This window comes from Corvus moneduloides, chromosome 23 (genome assembly GCF_009650955.1).
Source record: "Corvus moneduloides isolate bCorMon1 chromosome 23, bCorMon1.pri, whole genome shotgun sequence".
Taxonomy (NCBI): Eukaryota; Metazoa; Chordata; class Aves; order Passeriformes; family Corvidae; genus Corvus; species Corvus moneduloides.
The window spans coordinates 6,536,843-6,555,074 of NC_045498.1; the positions used below are offsets into that span (position 1 = coordinate 6,536,843).

The 18,232-nt window shown below is 64.6% G+C and overlaps 2 protein-coding genes across 3 annotated transcripts; one reads left to right on the forward strand and one right to left on the reverse strand.

The window, feature by feature from the left end:
* Positions 1-2,742: 2,742 nt before the first annotated feature.
* Positions 2,743-7,745, reverse strand: PAFAH2 (platelet activating factor acetylhydrolase 2). The gene is made up of 11 exons (XM_032132694.1): positions 7,552-7,745; positions 6,540-6,633; positions 6,250-6,397; positions 5,931-6,027; positions 5,775-5,843; positions 5,567-5,681; positions 4,185-4,298; positions 3,795-3,886; positions 3,541-3,711; positions 3,295-3,443; positions 2,743-3,077 (listed from the first exon to the last, which is right to left on the reverse strand). Exons 2-11 carry the CDS (start codon positions 6,621-6,623, stop codon positions 2,983-2,985), a joined length of 1,134 nt encoding a protein of 377 aa, XP_031988585.1. The 5' UTR covers positions 6,624-6,633; positions 7,552-7,745; the 3' UTR covers positions 2,743-2,982.
* A 2,350-nt stretch (positions 7,746-10,095) lies between these two features.
* EXTL1 (exostosin like glycosyltransferase 1) lies at positions 10,096-17,809 on the forward strand. Of its 2 annotated transcripts, none has more exons than XM_032132563.1 (11): positions 10,096-10,766; positions 10,965-12,209; positions 14,963-15,056; positions 15,137-15,244; positions 15,638-15,757; positions 15,970-15,973; positions 16,054-16,172; positions 16,467-16,562; positions 16,654-16,740; positions 17,015-17,175; positions 17,251-17,809. In XM_032132563.1, exons 2-11 carry the CDS (start codon positions 11,275-11,277, stop codon positions 17,678-17,680), a joined length of 2,154 nt encoding a protein of 717 aa, XP_031988454.1. In that variant the 5' UTR covers positions 10,096-10,766; positions 10,965-11,274; the 3' UTR covers positions 17,681-17,809. The 2 variants fall into 2 exon arrangements, with proteins under 2 accessions (XP_031988454.1, XP_031988453.1); XM_032132562.1 differs by having other exon boundaries at positions 10,097-10,766; positions 15,841-15,973.
* The last annotated feature ends 423 nt before the right edge of the window (positions 17,810-18,232 follow it).

An 18,232-nucleotide genomic window follows, 5' to 3' on the forward strand; every position in this document is an offset into this window, starting at 1 on the left:
GGGTCGGTATTTCCTTCCCACATCCCTGAGAAACAAAATCCCTCTGGATTTAGGGGTGCAAAACCCGCTAGTTCACATTCAAACCCAAACCTCGGTGCTGGCAGCCCAGAGGTGCTGCTGGAGGCAGATCCCATCCTGGCATAACCTTTAACTCCTGCTTTTGGCCACAAAACCTCCCTGTGTGGCACAGGCAGCCTGGAGCAGCCTGGGACACCCCAAAGAGTCCCATCCTGTCGCTGGGAATGATCTCAGTGCCTGCCTGGGAAGCACCAGCTCCGGCAGAGCTCTCGCAGCCCCTTCCTTTCCCGTCAGCAAAGCAAGCCCAGGAAGCTGGGATTGGGGATGTGCTGGGTTTGGGCTGGGGCAGGGTTAATTTCCCTGCAATGGCTGGGCTGGGGCCGTGTTTGGGTTTGTGCTGAATGCAGGGTTGATAACACAGAGATGTTTTGTTGCCTCTGAGCAGCCTTTGAACAGTGCCAAGGCCTTTCCTGCTCCTCATATCATCCCCGGGGACCAGGCTGGGGGTGCACAGCGAGTTTGGAGGGGACACAGCTGGGACAGGTGACCCTGACTGACCCCAGGGATATCCCAGACCATGCTCAGGATATAAACCAGGAGGAAGAAGGATGAAGGGGGGAACGCTGGGAGGGATGGGTTTGTCTTCCCAACTCGCCCTCGGAAGTGTCTGAACCCCTGCTTGCCCATGGGAAGCAAGGGAATGAATTCCTGGCTTTCCCCTGCTTGCACACACAGCTTTTGCTTTCCCTATTAAACCGTCTTTATCTCAACCCACCGGTTTCCTCAGCTCTCTGATTCTCTCCCCCATCCCAGCGGCTGCGTGGGGCTGCGATTAGAGCACGCCAGGGAAACACCTTCCTGGTGAGCCCCGCCGGGATTTGTGCCGCATCCTTCACGGCCGCTGGCCCCGGGGCTGCCGCTGTGATGGAGATCTGGAGCAAAGCGCTGCTTGGGAGAGAGCCTGGGCGAGGAGATGGCTCCGGGCTGCATTTTAAAGCAGATGCAGTGAGTCAGTGAATTAGGAGAATGCCCTGCGAGGGCTCCTGCACCATCCCACAGAGAACAGAGGCCGGTGGAGCAGAGGGAGGAGGGTGTCTGCCCTGCCCAAGCGGCCTCAGGGCTTTTTTGAACTCTTTTCTGGCAGGATTTTTCTTCAGATGCACAGAACCAAGGCGGGAGTGTGCTGGTGGCCAGCTCTGGAGCGGAGAGCAGAGGGATGTGGGGCAGAGAGGAGGATCCCTGGCACGGGGGACGGGAAGGAGCAGCTCCCCGAGAACCGAAGGGTTAACGAACGCCAGAGCCCCCCCTGAGCAGAGTCGGTGTCTGCCACCCCCTTCCGAAAGCCTTTACATAAGAGCCCTGCAGAATTTACAGCCTGTCTCAGCTGTGCCACGGCCGGGCCGCTCCCCGGGGGCTGCCAGCGCCGAGCCCGGCCCCGCCAGGAAAATGGGATTTGATTTCTGCACCAGCCACTGTCTCTCGCTGTTAGACCGGGACCTGTCGGGCTCTGCGCGTCCCCCCCCCCCCGGCTCAGCCGCACGATTCATCACACCCAGCGACCTTGAATGTCCCCCAGCCACCCCAGCACGGCAGCCCAGCCCTGTCCCCACGGGCTGCCACACCCCAGCCTGAGCACAGGGCTGGAAACGCTGGTTTAGGTGTAAAACGTCTAAAAATTAATATCTGGAAGGCTTAAAAGCCGCTGGGTCTTGTGGTCCTGCTCACATCAGTCCTTTGTGTGTCACTGGAGGAGACATTAAAGATGATGTCCTGTCTGCTGGATGTCCCCTCTGCTGCTGCAGGTGCTGTGCCTTCCCCCGAGGCCATCCTGGAGCATCCCCAGCCCCAGGGCTCGTCCTTCACTCAGTGGCTGGGAGCTGAGGACGTTCCTGTCACGGTGGCACGAATAACTCCGGCCCTGGAGGAGCGAGATGCTGCTTTTCCATTCCCTTCCTCCCCTGGGAACGGGCTTTGCTGGCGCTCGTGTCACCCCCTGTCGCCTGCAGCTCCTCTCGGGGATGGCAGGGGCCGGAGCTGCGGCCGCCCCGGTGTCCCCTGCCCGCGGCGGGGACAATGCAGGGGCAGATGGTGTGGCAGGACCGGGCCGCTCCCGGCAGCTGCCGGGGCGGCGTGTCCAGCATCCCGCTGCCTCTCCCACCCCAGAGCCAGCCAGGACCCCGGGCAGGGCTCTGCTGGGGTAAATCCCCGCAGCTCCCCCGGCTCCAGCCCTTCCTGGGCACGGCTGAGGATCGGACCCGCCCCAGAAAGCGCCCCTTGCTCTGACAGCTCTGGTGTGACCCGGGGATGTGCCGTAGGTGCTTCCAGAGCTTTATTCCCACTGCCAGCACGTCCCTGTTTGCAGCAGCGTCGCTGTTCGTGCTGCACAGCCAGGCTGGGCTGCTTCCCTTCCACCCCCGAGGCCGATCCCAGTCTCCATCCCACATCCCTGCGCTGCTGGGGTGCTCAGAGACTCCTCCTTCCAGTCAGCCTGCTGAAAGCCATCCTCCTTCTTTCCCCCTGCAGAGTTTAGGCGTGGAGTCAGCCATCTGCACGGATTTCCAGGACAATTACAGGATTTTCCTTACCCTTGTGCTTGGAGCCCTGGCGCTGCATCACTTTTAGCAGTGGCTGAACCACCCCCAACCCACAGCGAAGGTGTAGATGGCCTTTAAAGCCCTTCCAACCCAACCCCCTCTGTGGTTTCATTACTCTGCGACAGCCAACTCAGTCTTTATCCCTGGGGATTTTATTCCCTCAGCCCCACAGCCCCCACCAGTGCAGGCACAGGAGCAGGGAGGGCTCTCCTGGCACATTCCCCGAGCACCTCGGTCACCAGACGTCCCGTGAGCACTGTCCCCAGGTCCTGCTCTCCTCAGGGGTCCTCCTGCCCTTTGTGGCTCCTCCATTCCGGGCAAGAAGGAGTCACTTTCCCAGTCCCAGCCCCCAGCAGCGCCCTCGGAGCAGTCACAACTTCGAGCGGCAGAAGGGCACGTCCGGAACCACCGAGTCCCCGACACCTTCCAGGAGCTCGTCCCACTGACCAAACTCCTCCTCCAGCTCTGCACGGGGCACAGACGGTGTCAGGGTTACCACAGCCTCCCCTCCAGGTGACCACAGCCTCACCAGGTACACCAAGGGGCAGCCACTGGACCCCTGTGCTCTGGGAAGCACCAGCCCCAAGCTCTGGGGGGCAGCGGCCACCCCACAGCCCCCCCAAACCAGGGAGCTCTCGTGCCCCCCCGAGCCCCCACCCTGCTCCCCCACCCTGGGCCGTACTGAGGTGCCTCTGCAGGAAGGCCAGAGCCGCCCGGCTGGTGATGGCCAGAGCCTTGTGGGGGTCCAGGGTCCCCCTGCTGCCGAAGATGCGGCTGTAGAGCTTCCCAGTGATGAAGGCAAAGTCACTCTGGTCCTCGTGCACAGTTCCCCTGGACAGGGGAGGGATGTGCATCAGTGGGATGTGATCAGAACCCAGAGGTTCTCCTGCTGGGACACAGCCCTTGGGTGCTCCCTCCCCTGACTCACAGCACGGTCACAATCCTCGTCTGGCTGTTTCTGGAGCTCAACCTCTTCATTTTGGCAACGCTCTCCGGAGTCTGGAACTTCTCGGTGTTGATGAAGAGCACGGGCTTGGGCACCTCCGGGTACAGCACGTTCTCCAGAGGGAACATCCAGGCATCCAGAGCCACGGCACACCTGGAGCAGGACAGGCACCCACCACCGGGATGAGCCCCGTGTCCCCAGAGACTCTGCGGCTCCTCATCCCTGCCATGGCTTACCTGAAGCTGGGCTCCTTCACCAAGGCCAGCACTGCTGTCACCCCCCCGAAGGAATGGCCCATGACGGCCACTTTGGTCAGATCAAGGCTGTCCTGCAAAAGGGAGAGGGCTGAGGAGTCTGAGCCCAAACCTCACTGCTGGAGGTCACTAATTAGGGAAGAAGCCAAGGGAAGATCAGCAAAGCCTCCCTGCAAGGGGGGAAAATGCCACGTCCCACTGCTGGTGTGATGGGACCTGGCTTCCAAGGGAGGAGAGGCTCCAAGAAGCCGAGGGGTGGAAGGCTGGGGCTCTGCACGGACCCTTCTTGTCCCAGGAGGAAAAGTCTCAGGCGGCCAGGACTGACCCTGCCACCACGGGGCACCCAGAGCCCCCCCAGCCAGACCTGGATACCTTCAGCACGGAGAGATCCCAGTCCTGGTGAAGGATGTTGGGGACGGATCTGCCGCCGGCGATGCCCTGGAAGAGCCGCAGCGCCCGCACGCATTCCTGCGCTCGCTGGTGAACCTGGAACAGTCAGCCCTTCCCTGGGACACCCAGCTCCTCCATCCCACAAACCTGGGGTCGGATCTTCCCCCCAGTGCCCAGCCAGGCTCGTTCCTCCAGTGCTTCCCTCCGAAGGGGCTCTCTCTGAATTGCACCAGAGCCAAAGCAGGCGCGAGGCGGCAGCGCTGCGGCTCCCACAGGGATACAGCGCATCTATTGGGATGTTTTCTTTTTGATGTTTGCTTTTAATTCAGTTAATCTGGTAGCAGACGGCTGGAGATGAGCAAAAGCCTCTGCTCTGGGGAAGGAGCGGAGGAGGGAAAGCCCAGGATCCTCACCAGCCACCCCCAACCAAGCCACCCCCTGCTCCAAACCCCCACGGGGACCCCAGACCCCCTATCCCAGGAGCAAACCTGGGTGTCCCCCTGAAACCCAGCCCAGGGGATCCACCCAGGAGCGTCCTGAAACCCCAAATGATTCAGGGAGAGGATGCCCTGGCTTGGAGCCACTTTGAGGCCACGTCCTCTGCTGCTCCAAGGACACCAGTGCTGGTGTCTGTGCACATTTAAGGTGACAAGTGACAAAAAACTCCAATGCAAACCTCTCTCCTGCTCCCTGTAACAGAAAATGCCAGAATGGAGATTGACCTGGAGATTCCTTCTATTTACCACTTACTTCTCTTTCTCCCTCACCATTTCTGCTCGTGGGTTCAAGAAAACTGTTTCCCTTTTCTGTGCAATGTGCCATGAGGCAGAGCACACACAAAAATAACAGGCTGGGAGGTGATTTAAGGCTGCCAAAAGCACCTCCGTTCCTAGAGAGCTTTTCCACGACTAATCTTCACTTGCTGTTGTCCTTTTAAATGAGGCAGAAACAAACAGAGGGGGGGAACTTGGCTCAGCAGGAAGCCTTCCTGCTCCCCAGCAAGCAGCTGTCTGGGATAATCCCAGAGAGACAAAAGTCCAAGTGGGAACAAACCCAGCAGCCGGTGCAGAGTTGGGCTGGGCTCAGAGTCCTGTTCTCCCCAGGGTGTGGGGGACATTGTCCAGGGACGTGGCAAAGCCCAGCCTGGCTCCTGCCAGGGTCAGCTGGAGCCGGACAGACGGACCCCAGGAGGCAGAGAGAAACAGGCTGAGCAGATTTTTCTCATCTCCAAGGAGAAAGCTCAGCCCCAGCATCGTGGCAATACAGGATTGGGAAGAGCATCCCCAGGGATGCAGGGCCAGCTCTGTTTGCAGGAGGGATTTCAGACCTCCCCTCTGCCCACCCTGAACCCCCCGCCCTGGTACCTGCTTGTTTCGGAAATAAAACTCCTTCTGCCCTTGGGGCACCCTTTGGAAGGGGATCCACTCCTCTGTCCCAGCCTCTGCCGTGCAGAAATAGGTGGTGGCAGCAGAATGGTCCCTGTGGGGGCAGGAGGGACACCGGCAGCTCCTCCCCAGGGCACGATGTCCCACCAGCCCCAGCACAAATTTGGTGGGGACCTGGGCACCCCACCTGTGCTCCAGCGCTGCCACCACGAAGCCCCAGGATGCCAACTCTGTGCAGACTGAGGAGTACAAGGTCCTGGAAGGGAGATGGGAGCAGAGGGGTCAGGGTAGGTCTGAGTGGGGCCACAGAGGGCCCCTCACATCCCTGTCCCAGCCCCGTTACCGAAGGGCTCCCAGGCCGTGGGAGAAGATGATCAGGGGGTACCCTCTGCTGCAGGGCTTGAAAGGCCCCTTCCAGCTCACCGGGACTTTGCAGGAGCCTGCGGGGAGGAGAAACCCCCAGGAAAGGGGGGCACACGGGCCCTGGGTGCTGCTGCCGCTGCTGGAACAGGTCCCTGCTCAGCTCCAGCTCTGCCTGCAGCATCCACCCGGGCACAGGGGGTGGGCTTGAACCCCACCAGGGAGGGGTCCCTAAGGAATCCCCACCCAGGGAGGGGTCCCTAAGGAACGGGGAGCCCCCAGGGTGGGGCTGCCCCCCTCACCGATGGCGATGCTGAACAGGGCCGAGCACCAGCGGCGGCCGAGGGTGACATCAGCCAGACCCCCACAGTACTCGGAGCGCGGGATCCAGAGCGGCTCCGTGGCCCCTGCCCGGGGCAGGCAGGGGTAGAAGAGGCGAAGGAAGAGCCCCTGAGGGAGACAGGGAAGGGGGACACAGTGGGGACACCACGGAGGGGGGTGGCCGTGTCCGAAACCAGCTGGCTGCGGCCACCCTGCTCTGCATGGAAGCCTGTCCCTGTCCCCATCCCGATCCCCGTCCCCAGCTCCGTACCTGCCGCGTGTGGCCCACCATGACATCCGCGCAGCCCACCTGGTGGGGTCCCTGCCCCGCGGGCAGCGCCAGCATCCCCCCCATGCTGCCGGGCCTGGGCAGAGACACGGGGTCAGTGTCCATGGTCAGTGTCCATCCCACCCCAGGGACCCCGACTCGCTCCCTCCTCCTTCCCCACCCCTCTCCCATTGCCCAGACCCCGGGCAGTCCCCAGCAACCCCAGCGACTCCCAGTTCCACCCCTGTGCTCTAATTCCCACGGGCACAGCCCCTCGGGGCTGCTCAGGGATGAGACCCCCCCCGTTCCTCTCCCGGGCGTGGGATGGTGGGGCTGCCCCACGGCCGCCCTGCTGAGGGTCCTGTGACCCCTCGGGGACAGGGGCTGGGGAGGCCGGACACTGCAGAGGGGTCAGTGCGGGGCTGGCACCCACGGGAGCCCCCGAGCCCACGGGGGACGGGACCCTGCATCCCCCCCCAGCGCAGAACTACAGCTTCCAGCAGCGCCCGGGGCTGCAGAACCACAACTCCCAGCATGGCCCTGGCCCGGGACCACGGCTCCCAGTATGCGCTGGGAGCCCGGACTACACCTCCCAGTACGCTCAGGTGGACTACAGATCCCAGCGCTCCCAGTGCCCGTCTCCCAGAGCCGTCCCTGCAGCTCCCAGTGCTCCCCCCAGCGCTCCCAGTCACCATCGCAGCTCCCCGTAGTGCGCCAGTTCCCAGTGACCCCCGGTTCCCAGTGCTCCTGCCAGTTCCCACTGTTCCCCGCAGCCCCCAGTGCCTCCCAGTTCCACCCCAGCTCCCAGTGCCCTCACCCCCGCAGCTGCCAGTGCTCCCCAAGAGCTCCCGGTGCCCCCACTCCGAGCTCCCCCTGCAGCTCCCGGTGCTCCTCTCAAGCTTCCAGGGCTCTCCCAGCTCCAAGTTTCCCTCTGTGCCCTCCCAGCTCCCAGCAACAACCTCCCCAGCACCCAGTAGCCCCCAGTCCCCCCTTCCCAGACCCCCTCCGCACACACCAGCACACCGGCTCACAGCTCCCAGTACGCCCCAGTGTACTCTGCCCTATCGCTCCCAGTGCCTCCCGTGCTCGTGGACTACAGCTCCCGGTAGCCGGACACGGAACAGGAACACAGCTGCCAGTGTCACCAGCACGAAATCACAGCTGCCACTGACACCAGGACAGGACACGGCTCCAGTTCCACCAGCACAAAACCACAGCTCCCAGTGGCCCCAGTGCAAAACCACAGCTCCCAGTGCCACCAGCACAAAACCACAGCTCCCAGTGCCCCCAGTTCAGGGCACAACCCCAGTCCCCCCATCGCGGCCGTGGCCCCTCCGTAGGGGCTGTGGGGAGCTGCACCCCAGCCCCAGGGCTGCCCTGTCCCTGTCTGCACCCAGCCGGGTTCCTGCCCCCGGGACGGTCCCCTTGTCCCCTCCAGAGGCCAGGGGTGCTCTGGGGCTCTCACTGCCCATCCTCGCGTTCTCTGTCCTTCGCTTAATCCGCTTTCTGGAGCTAAAGCGGCCCCAGGCCCTCAGTAATCCCCTCTGCGGCCAGGGATTAATTCCCTGCGGGGCCAAGCCAGCCAGGCTGGCAAATAAATATCCAAAGGTTTGGTGAAAACCGTCTCTACCAAGCTCCCACACACGCAGCCCCACTCCAGACTCCCGGGAGTGCCTGGGGAAACTGAGGCACAGGCTGGGTGCTGGAGAGAGTCCTGGCATTGTCACTGTCTGTGTCCCCTGGGTCCCTGGGGCTGGGGCAGGGAGAGGGGACCCCAGCACAGCCCCTCAGCGATCGATCCAGCCGCAGGCTGGGGCTGGCGGGGCTGTCACACCCATGGCCGGGATCCAGCGCTCCGTCGGGTCCCGGCTTGCCCGGCCGTGGAGGCAGGGCGGAGGGCGGCTGCCGTGGCCGCGGATGCCGGGACGGGGTGGGAGAGACGAGCCCCGAGCTGTCCCTGCTGCCCGGCCCAGCCCACGCCCGGCTCGCCGGAATGGGGTCAGCCCCCCCCAGCAAGCCCAAATCACCGCAGCAAAGCCGCCCTGGGAGAGGCTCCTGGATGGAGGTGGTGGGCGACAAGTCGGATGCTCAGGGCCATCCTGCTGTTGCCTCAAACTGAGCCCAGCGGGACTGGGGGGTTCATTGGTGAAGCCCGGGGGTCCTGGTTCTGTGGCTGTCACCCACACTGGGCTCACACAGTGTTTACAGGGACCGTCTTTAAAGGGGTTAACTCGGCCCGCATTCCCGCTTGGCTCCTGTTCCTGTCACCCCACCAAGAGATCTCGCTCTGATTTGGGGGGTCAGGCCGGGCCATCTTTGCCCCCTGACAGGGTGAACCCCACAGTCCCCAGGCCATGGGCATGGCCGTGTTGGGAGCTGGCGTTGGCTTTGTCAGGATGCAGAAGGGCTCGTCCCTCCTAACCCTGCCTGGGGGTCACCTGAGACCAGAGGTGTCCTTGGAGCCTGGGGACCGCTGGAACCCAGCGGTGTCACTGGTGGAGGTGGCCCCAGCCGTGTTTGTATCCCTGCTCCCCATGGCTGCCCCATGACCCCATCCCCGCCCTGTAACTGCCCTGTACCTTTGGGGGTCCCCCGGGGCACAGAGGGGCTGGGGGCTGAGACCTGGGGATCACGGGGGACAGAGGGACAGGAGGACACGGGGACACAGGAGACAGGGGGACACGGGACAGGGGATCACGGGGGACAGGGAGACAGGAGGACACGGGGACACGGGGAGAGAGGATCACGGGGGACAGGGGGACACGGGGACAGGGGGACAGGGGGGACAGGGGTACACAGGCACAGGGGATCACTGGGACAAGGGATCACGGGGGACAGGGGGACACGGGGGACAGGGAGATACGGGGACAGGGGGACACGGGGACAGGGGATCACGGGGGACAGGGGGACACGGGGACACGGGGAGAGAGGATCACGGGGGACAGGGGTACACGGGCACAGGGGATCACGGGGACAGGGGATCACGGGGGACAGGGGGACACGGGGGACACGGGGAGAGGGAGACACGGGGACACGGAAACAGGGGATCACGGGGGACAGGGGGACACGGGGGACACGGGATCACGGGGACAGGGGGACACGGGGGACACGGGATCACGGGGGACAGGGGGACACGGGGACACGGGGAAAGGGGGACAGGGGGACACGGGGACACGGGATCACGGGGAAAGGGGGACAGGGGGACACGGGGGACACGGAAACAGGGGATCACGGGGGACAGGGGGACACGGGATCACGGGGACAGGGGGACACGGGGACACGGGCGCGGGTCGGGCCCCGCGCAGCCCCGGCCCCCTCCCCGGGACACCCCGGCGCGCGCGGGGATCCCCCCCCCCCCCCCCCTCAGTCCCACGTGGGCGCGGCCAATGGGCGCGCGCCGCGGGGCGGGGCTCCGCAGGACACGCCCACTCCCGTGAGCGCGGGGCCAATGGGAGGGCGGGGCGGGGCCGAGCGGGGCGGGGCCAGGGCGCCGCGTAACAGATGCGGGCGGGCGGGGGGGGGGCACGTGGAGCGCGGGGGGGACGCGGGACCACCGGGACCGGCCGGACAGAGGGGACAGGGAGACAGCGGGACAGCCAGCCCCGCGGGGACTGACAGGCGGACAGGGCACGGCCAGCCCCGGGAGGCGACAGGGGACAGGCAGCCCCGGGAGGGGACAGGGGACATCCAGCCCTGGGCGGGACAGACGGACGGACGAGGGACAGCCAGCTCTGGGAGGGGACAGGAGACAGACAGTCCCGGGGGGACAGACGGACAGCGGACAGTCAGCCCGGGGCGGGACAGACGGACAGGGGACAGCCAGCTCCGTGGGGGACGGCGGACAGCGGGCAGCTAGCTAGCCTCGGAGGGCGCAGACAGACGGACAGGGGACAGCCAGTCCCAGGGAGGGACAGGAGGACAAGGACGGGCAGCTGGGGTCTTGGACAGGCAGTCGGGAGGACACGGGAACAGAGCCCAGCGCACGGACAGACGGACAAGGTGACGAGGGGGACGCTCACGCCCAGCGCCCCAGCCCCGGAGCGGGGCTGCGCGGAGCCTCCCGCAGCGGCTCCTCCGCCCGGCCGCGCACCGGGAGCCCGGCGGGGCGGCTCGGCGGCGGCTCCGCCGCCTTCCCCGGCCGGGGATGCAGCCCGGAGCCGCGGGCAGCCGGCGATCGAGACTCCGGGACACGGCGGCCCGACACCCACCCGGGGCCGCGAGTCCCCGAAGGTAACGGGGGGACCGGGCAGGGGAGGAGCAGGTTGGAGAGAGGGGGGGCTCCGGTGGCTGCGGGAGGGTTTATTCCCAGGGTTTTATTCCCAAGGGGCCTGGAGAGGGGGATCCCGCCGCAGGGATGTGTGGAGCCACTTGTGGTGACACGTTTGGTGGCGACAGGACGGTGACGACGCGACCTCTCCCTTTCTCCAGGGATTTGAAGCTGGGCCAAGCGATGGAAATGTCATTGTCGCGGCTCGGGGGCCCGGAGAAGTGAGTGGCTGGGACACCGGGGCACTGGGCTCTGCTCTGCAGCCGGACACCAGGACGGTCCCGAAAAACCAGCACAGCCCTGGGCAGAGCAGGCAGCAAGTGGGGTTTGTCACAGACTGCAAGGGCACAGGACAGTACCTGGGGGCCAGGAGTCTTCCCACCACCCTCTTGGGGCTTGGGACATCGGCCTCTCGACCAGACTCTGGCACCCATCTGAGCCTGATGAGGAGCTGGGGCTGTGTGTGAACCTATGCAGACCAGGAAGAAATACATTTTCCTGACTTTCCTTGCCTCTTGGCTCCTGCTTTTCCTCTTTGGAGGGGACCAGCTGCGCCGTTTCTCTTTCTTTTCCGGGAAGAAAGCCGAAGCCCGGAGGAACTGGCCCCGCTGGACAGATCGGTCCCTCCTCAAAAGCTTTGCAGACGCCGAGGAGCTGCCAAGGGATGGGGACCCTTCCCTGCTGTCCCCCTGGGAGCGGCGGGCAGCGTGGCTGAGCGTCTACAGGAGCAGCAGATGCCGGATGGAAACCTGCTTCGACTTCTCCAGGTGCGAGAAGCACGGCTTCAAAGTGTTCACCTACCCCCAGGAGCGGGGCCAGCCCGTCTCGGAGACCTACGGCAAAATCCTCAGCTCCATCGAGCGCTCCCGCTACCACACGGCGAACCCCGAGGAAGCCTGTCTGTTCATCCTCAGCATCGACACGCTGGACCGCGACCACCTCTCGGGCCAGTACGTCCAGAACGTGGATGAGAAAATCCGCAGCTTCCCGCTCTGGAATGGCGGCCGGAACCACCTCATCTTCAACCTCTACTCGGGCACCTGGCCCGACTACGCCGGCGACCTGGGCTTCGACATCGGCCAGGCCATCCTGGCCAAAGCCAGCTTTGACACCGAGAGCTTCCGGCCCGGCTTCGACGTCTCCATCCCTCTCTTCTCCAAGGACCACCCGCAGCGTGGCGGGGACAGGGGGTGGTTGCACCAGGACTCGGTGCCCCCCAAAAAGAAATACCTGTTGGTGTTCAAGGGGAAGCGGTACCTGACCGGCATCGGCTCCGGCACCCGCAACGCGCTGCACCACATCCACAACGGGAAGGACATCATCTCCCTCACCACCTGCAAGCACGGCAAGGACTGGGAGAAGCACAAGGACACGCGCTGTGACAAGGATAACATCGACTATGAAAGGTGAGTCAGAGATGGGGCGTGAAAGGACGGTCTGGGGCGGCGGGACAGCCCACAAATGTTCCTGCCTGTCTGCGGGGCGAAGCCGTGACTGTCTGTGGTGGCTGGACCTCCAGAGAGGGAAGTTTTGGGCTCTCCTGAAATGGATGAGGGTTTCATTGCACAGTGGGGAGCGAGGCGCTGACTGCTCAGGGTTTTCCTGCTCTGTATTAAAGTTGGAGTAATCTGGCGAGAGCGGCTCTTATCTGCAATCGCTGCCACTGCCTCTAATACGATTTCCCTTTTTCCGAATGCTGATGAATGACGCTTTTCTTCTCCCCCCTCCCGCTCTCCCCCAACATAAACGTTTCTCTTGGAGATGAGCCCGAAACATCCCCCCCTGACTGGCTCCACTGAAAATCCCACAAAAGTGGCGGGTCTGTGGGCGTCCCAGTGTGGGCAGCCCCGAGCTTAATTGGTGGTGGTGGGTGGGGGTCCCCTTGTGTCCCCCATCACAAATGGGCACGGTGGCAGCAGCGTGTGATGGACACACTGGTGGAAAAATTGGAGGGACAAAGTTCTGTGAGTTTGGGGGTTCCATGCTGCAGGGACACACACCAGCTCCTCACCTCCCCATCCCATCACCAGTTGCCCAGTCCAGGGCTGGTAAACACAGACCCCATCCCACAGACAACGAGCAGGTCCCCATCCCACTGCCTGGGGACATCCCCAGGACACCTGGCTGGAGAGCAGATGGGGAGAGGCCACGTTAGGCATCATCCTCAAAGCGTCTTAGGAGGTGCTGGGAGGTAAAAGTGGAACTGGGGTGCTGGCACTGGGATTAGCCAGGGCTTTGGGATGGGTCAGACACCACATGGCCCTGTCTGGAGGGTGCCACCAGCCCAGCAGGGTCAGCACTTGCAGCAAAGTCTTTTTGAGATGGGGCATCGCAGGACAATGGGGTTGGCAGGACAGGGGGCCCAGCGTCAGCCCCACCCTGTGCCAAGGGGCATCGGGATGAGAATTCCCCCCACCCGCCCACCCAGGTAATCTCCTAATGCTGTTTGCAAATACAGGGAGATTTACACCTCTCCCAGGACGGCTTTGGGCAGCGGATCGATGGGGAACACGTGGCACAGGGCAGCGTGCTCCTGTGTGACCCTGAGCCACCCTGCTCATCCCTGTAGGACACCGGGCAAAAAACCACCATCATCTCCATCAGAGCCAGCTCTGCCCAACCTCCCGCAGGGATCGATGCCCTCCTGCCCCGGGAGATGTTCCCAGACTGGGACAGGGGACAGGCCAGAGGGGAGGGGACAAAGTGATACCCCAACAGCCCCGTTCACCCGGTGTGTTGGTGCTGTCGCGGTGGCGGCAGCTCGGGGAGCAGAGCAAGGCCTTGCAGGGGGTTCCATCACCCTCCTCATGCCCGAGGGGCTGCCCCAAACAATCCGGTTCTGTGCTGGGATAAAGGGCGGCTTGTGGCAGCGCTGCGGAGCGGCCGTGCTGCCCCGCGTCCGGAGCAGCCAGAGCGGGCTGGGAGAGGCTCCGTGGAGCCGCCGGTGCCGGTGGCACCGTGCCTGCCCGGAGCCGCGGAGGGGCCGGGCGAAGGGAGCGCGGCGGGCGCCCGTCCCGGCTCCTGACAAAACAAGGAAGCCCTGACGGCGATTGCCCGGAAACCGCAGCGCGTCAGGAGCGAAGTATTTCCATCGGGAGGCTTCGGCCCCGCAGCCCGGCCGGCGCCAGCCTCCCCGCGGCTCCGCGGCTGAGGCGAGGGGAAGCTGCCCCCGGGACGCGTCCCGCTGCCCAGCCAGCCCCGGCAGGGTTCGGGGTCCCCGAGGAACGGTGGCAGCAGGGTCTGGCCGCGGGGATGTGGCTGTCGCTGCTGTGGTTTCATGAGAGGGGTCTGGGCACTGTCACCCCTCCCGTTGCCCGGCCAGGAGTTTGGGTGTTAACGAGTCAAGGGTTTTAGCATCCTTTGGAGACATTGGGGAGGTTCATCCAGAGGCGGACTTTATTGTAAAACTCTGTGCCTTGGCATCGGGGCTGATTTCCCACATCCCAGAGTGCTCCAGCACCCACGGAGGTGACATCCTCAATTCCCAGCCTGGCATCAGCACCACGTTCCCACCGCAGGGACACCCTTCCTCCTGGGGACCAACACATTTCAAGGGCGCTTTTTGGCCTCCCACCCACCCGGCTGGACCATGCGAGTCCCCCTCAGCCCATCCAGGCCCGGCTGCCCCTCCCCGCGGGCAGGAACAGACAGGGTCTGTCCCGACCTAAAGTCAATATTGGATTTTCCGGCGCGGCCACAGGGACCCGGCAGCGGCCGAGCCTCTCCCCAGCACGGCACAGAAGGGGCTTTTGACAGCAAGCCCGGCCGGGGGCCCGCGCTGTCGGCACCCATTGATTCCCCCCCCGAACGCTGCCAGGGCAGGCAGGGCTGGTCCTGCCCAGCAAGTCTGGGCACGGCACAGGAGTCGCTGCAGTTTCGGGCTCGGGGGTGCGGGTGGTGGCCTTGCGTGGGGTGTCATTGCTGGAGGGTGGGAGGAGCTGGGTCGTGCCTTCTTTAAGGGGTGCCCAGGTACATCCCTTCATCACCCAGGACATCTCTGCTCCCACAAAACCAGGGATGTTCAAAGCCAAACTCAGTCCAAACCGATCCTAACGCTGCCCTGGGCTGGCTCCACACCTGCCAGGTGCCAGCAGCATCCCCCGGATGCTCACAGGGGGGAGGGGGCCATGCCTGACCCCCACCCCATCTCCCACCCCAGGTTTGACTACCAGGAGCTGCTGCACAACTCCACCTTCTGCATTGTGCCCCGGGGCAGGCGCTTGGGCTCCTTCCGCTTCCTCGAGGCTCTGCAGGTACAGGGTGGGCAGGGGGACAGGGGACCCCCTCACTGGGGTCTGGGGGCTCTGTCCCAGCCTGTGGGGTCCCTCCACAGGCCGCCTGCATCCCGGTGCTGCTGAGTGATGGCTGGGAGCTGCCCTTTGCCGAGGCCATCGACTGGGGCAAAGCTGCTGTCGTGGGCAGTGAGAGGCTCCTGCTGCAGGTACCGCATCCAGATCCTGCCCCACACCAGGCACGAGACCCCCAATCCTAATGCCAGTGGAGCCCCCAGCCAAGTCTGGGGGCGAACCCCTCACAGCGAGCCTGGCAGTCCTCCTGGGGGCAGATCCAGCCTGGAATGGGGGTTCCGTTCCAGCTGCAGCCCTGGGGCACTGTTCACCTCGGGGGGAAGGTGGGGGAGTGTCCTTCCAGACACAAACCCTTGGGAATCCTGAGCCCGATCCTGTTCCAGGGAGAGGAGGTGAAGCACCGCAGGGGGATGGTGGCACCACATCCTTGGGCAGGGGCCGTCCCTTGGGATAGTTGGAGGTGGCAGAGGCAAGGAGCCCTGCTGGGGGGCAGCTGAGTGAGGACCCCGCTGCTCCACCCCACACAGATCCCCTCCGCCGTGCGCTGCATCCACCCCGAGCGCGTGCTGGCTTTCCAGCAGCAGACCCAGTTCCTGTGGGATGCCTACTTCTCCTCCGTGGACAAGATCGTGCACACCACGCTGGAGGTGAGCCCCCCACCCCGAGTCCCCCTCCCCAGCTGCCAGGGTCACCGCCGGGGTGCTGGGAGCATCACTCGGGCCTCTGGCAGATCATCAAGGACCGGCTGTCTCCACACCGCTCCCGCTCCCGCTTCCTCTGGAACGCGCTGCCCGGGGGCCTCCTGGTCCTGCCTGACTTCTCCACCCACCTCGGGGATTTTCCCTTCTACTACCTGCAGCACGGTAGGATCCTGCCTGCCCCGGCTGAGCACGGCAGGCTCAGGGCGTGCCACAACACCTGTCCTTTCCCACTCTTTTTTCAGGCTACAGCCCCTCCAAGAAGTTCACAGCTTTCATCCGGGCGGCCTCGCAAGCAGGGTCCCTGTCCCAGCCCATCCTCAGGCTCATCCAAGCCGTCTCAGGATCCCAGTACTGTGCCCAGGTGGGAGGAGCTGAGTCCCGCGTCACTCAGGGCAGCTCCCAGGGATCCTGCGGGATAAATGGGGCCGGGCCCTGTGGATCGGGAAGGGGATGGGTGGGTTTAGGGATGAGAGGAGGTGGCTGACAGTGTCACCTTTGGGTAGGCAGAGCTGCGTCCCCAGCCCTTCTGGGTGGAGGTGGGACCACCTGGGGGTTTATCCTGGTCCACACTGCCATGAGATGGTTTTGGGATGGTCTGGGCTGGAGCAGGGAACCCAGAAAACCCCTCCGGACACACCTGTCCTCCCCCTTGCAGATCGTGGTGCTCTGGAGCTGCGAGAAGCCACCACCCCCGAGCGGGAAATGGCCCCAGACCACGGTGCCTCTGACCATCATCCAGGGCAGGAGGCAGGTGAGAGGGGCAGGCAGGGAGCTGGGGCACGGGCAGGGAGCCGGAGCAGCCACCCACGGCACAGCCCAACCTGCCTGTCCTCCCTGCATAGCTCAGCGACCGCTTCTTCCCCTTCGAGGCCATCCAGACGGACGCGGTGCTGAGCCTGGACGAGGACACCAGCCTCTCCACCAGCGAGGTGAGGCCGTGCTCCCGGATCCCTCGGGTGCTCAGTGGTCACCACAAGGCTGTCCCCATGTCCCGCATCCTCCAGGGGCAGCGGTGATCCCCTCCCGCAGCTCCCCGCGGGCGGTGACACCGCAGAGGGTGACACCGCAGCGGGTGACGCTGCAGCGGGTGATGCCGCAGTGGGTGACACCGCAGTGGGTGACGCCGCAGTGGGTGACACCGCAGCAGGTGACGCTGCGGTGGGTGACACTGCAGTGGGTGACACCGTGCCCATCCTGTGCCAGGTGGACTTTGCCTTCTTGGTGTGGCGCAGCTTCCCTGAGCGTATCGTGGGCTTCCCCACGCAGAGCCACTTCTGGGACCCCGAGCAGGGGCGTTGGGGCTACACCTCCAGATGGACCAACGAGCTCTCCATCGTCCTCACCGCTGCCGCCTTCTACCACCGGTACCCGGCCGGGGCGGGGCTGGTGGGGCCGGGGGGCTCGGCCACATCCTGCCCCTCACCCCACTCTTCCCCCAGGTACTACCACAGCCTCTTCACCGAGTACCTGCCCGCGGGGCTGCGGGAGCTGGTGGACGGGCTGGCCGCCTGCGAGGACATCCTGATGAACGTCCTGGTGGCCGCTGTCACCAAGCTGCCACCCATCAAGGTGACCCAGCGGAAGCAGCACAAGGAGCTGGTGGCCCAGCAGGCAGAGTGCAGGGATGGGGCTGCGGGGACCCCCCCGCCCGGGCAGCGGAGCCCCTCAGCCCCGCACTCTGCTCCTGCCGAGGTGAAGGGCACGGCCGGCAGCCGGCCTTTCTCCCAGCGGCAGGACTGCCTCAACCAGTTGGCCGACTGGTTTGGTTACATGCCCCTGGTGTCCTCCCAGCTGCGCCTTGACCCCGTCCTCTTCAAGGACCAGGTCTCCGTCCTGCGCAAGAAATACCCAAGCTTGGAGAAGCCGTGAGGCCGGGGCCGGCTCCGGGTGCCCCGTTCCCGGGGCACAGAGCCCTGCGGGAGCAGGCGGCCGCTGCTGACGGGGTTTTACTCGTTATTGGGTTTTACCAGTGCAATAAAGGAGGGTGGAGAGGTAGGATCCGGATGGTGGCTGTGGGATGTGGGGGGAGCACAAGGAGCACCAGCTTTTGGGTGCTCCAACACTTCTGCCATCGGCACGCTGGGAATAACCCGGGCAGGCTCCCCCAGCCCTGCGGGGAGGGCGAGTCCTTCACCTTCCCGAGGGCAAACAGAGCAGCGATAAGAGGTGTGTGTGACCTCCCTCCCTCGCTCCAGCTGGGTCCCCTGCAGTCCCTGGGCAGCCCAGCACCCCCTTGCCTCGCAGCGCTCCCCGGAGAAGGGAAGAGGAGTGTTTCAGCTGCCTTTCCTCCCAGCTGAATAGAAATAGGGAATATTAGGTGCTTGGCCTCCAACAGCCGCTCTCAGGCTGCCACAGCCCCGGGTCTGCCCTTGGCTCCTGCAGATAGCGGAGATAACACCCAGACCCAACATCCCCCCCACG

Bases quoted from the DNA above. Each gene is read 5' to 3' on its own strand.
- PAFAH2 (XM_032132694.1), bottom strand. From the start codon at position 6,623: ATGGGGGGGATGCTGGCGCTGCCCGCGGGGCAGGGACCCCACCAGGTG. The intron at 4,299-5,566 runs GTACCAGGGCGG...TGACTGTTCCAG, and splicing joins TTTATTTCCGAAACAAGCAG to GTTCACCAGCGAGCGCAGGA. The intron at 3,078-3,294 runs GTACGGCCCAGG...TGCCCCGTGCAG, and splicing joins CTTCCTGCAGAGGCACCTCA to AGCTGGAGGAGGAGTTTGGT.
- EXTL1 (XM_032132562.1), top strand. From the start codon at position 11,275: ATGCAGACCAGGAAGAAATACATTTTCCTGACTTTCCTTGCCTCTTGG. The intron at 12,210-14,962 runs GTGAGTCAGAGA...CTCCCACCCCAG, and splicing joins GATAACATCGACTATGAAAG to GTTTGACTACCAGGAGCTGC. The intron at 16,563-16,653 runs GTGAGAGGGGCA...CTCCCTGCATAG, and splicing joins TCATCCAGGGCAGGAGGCAG to CTCAGCGACCGCTTCTTCCC.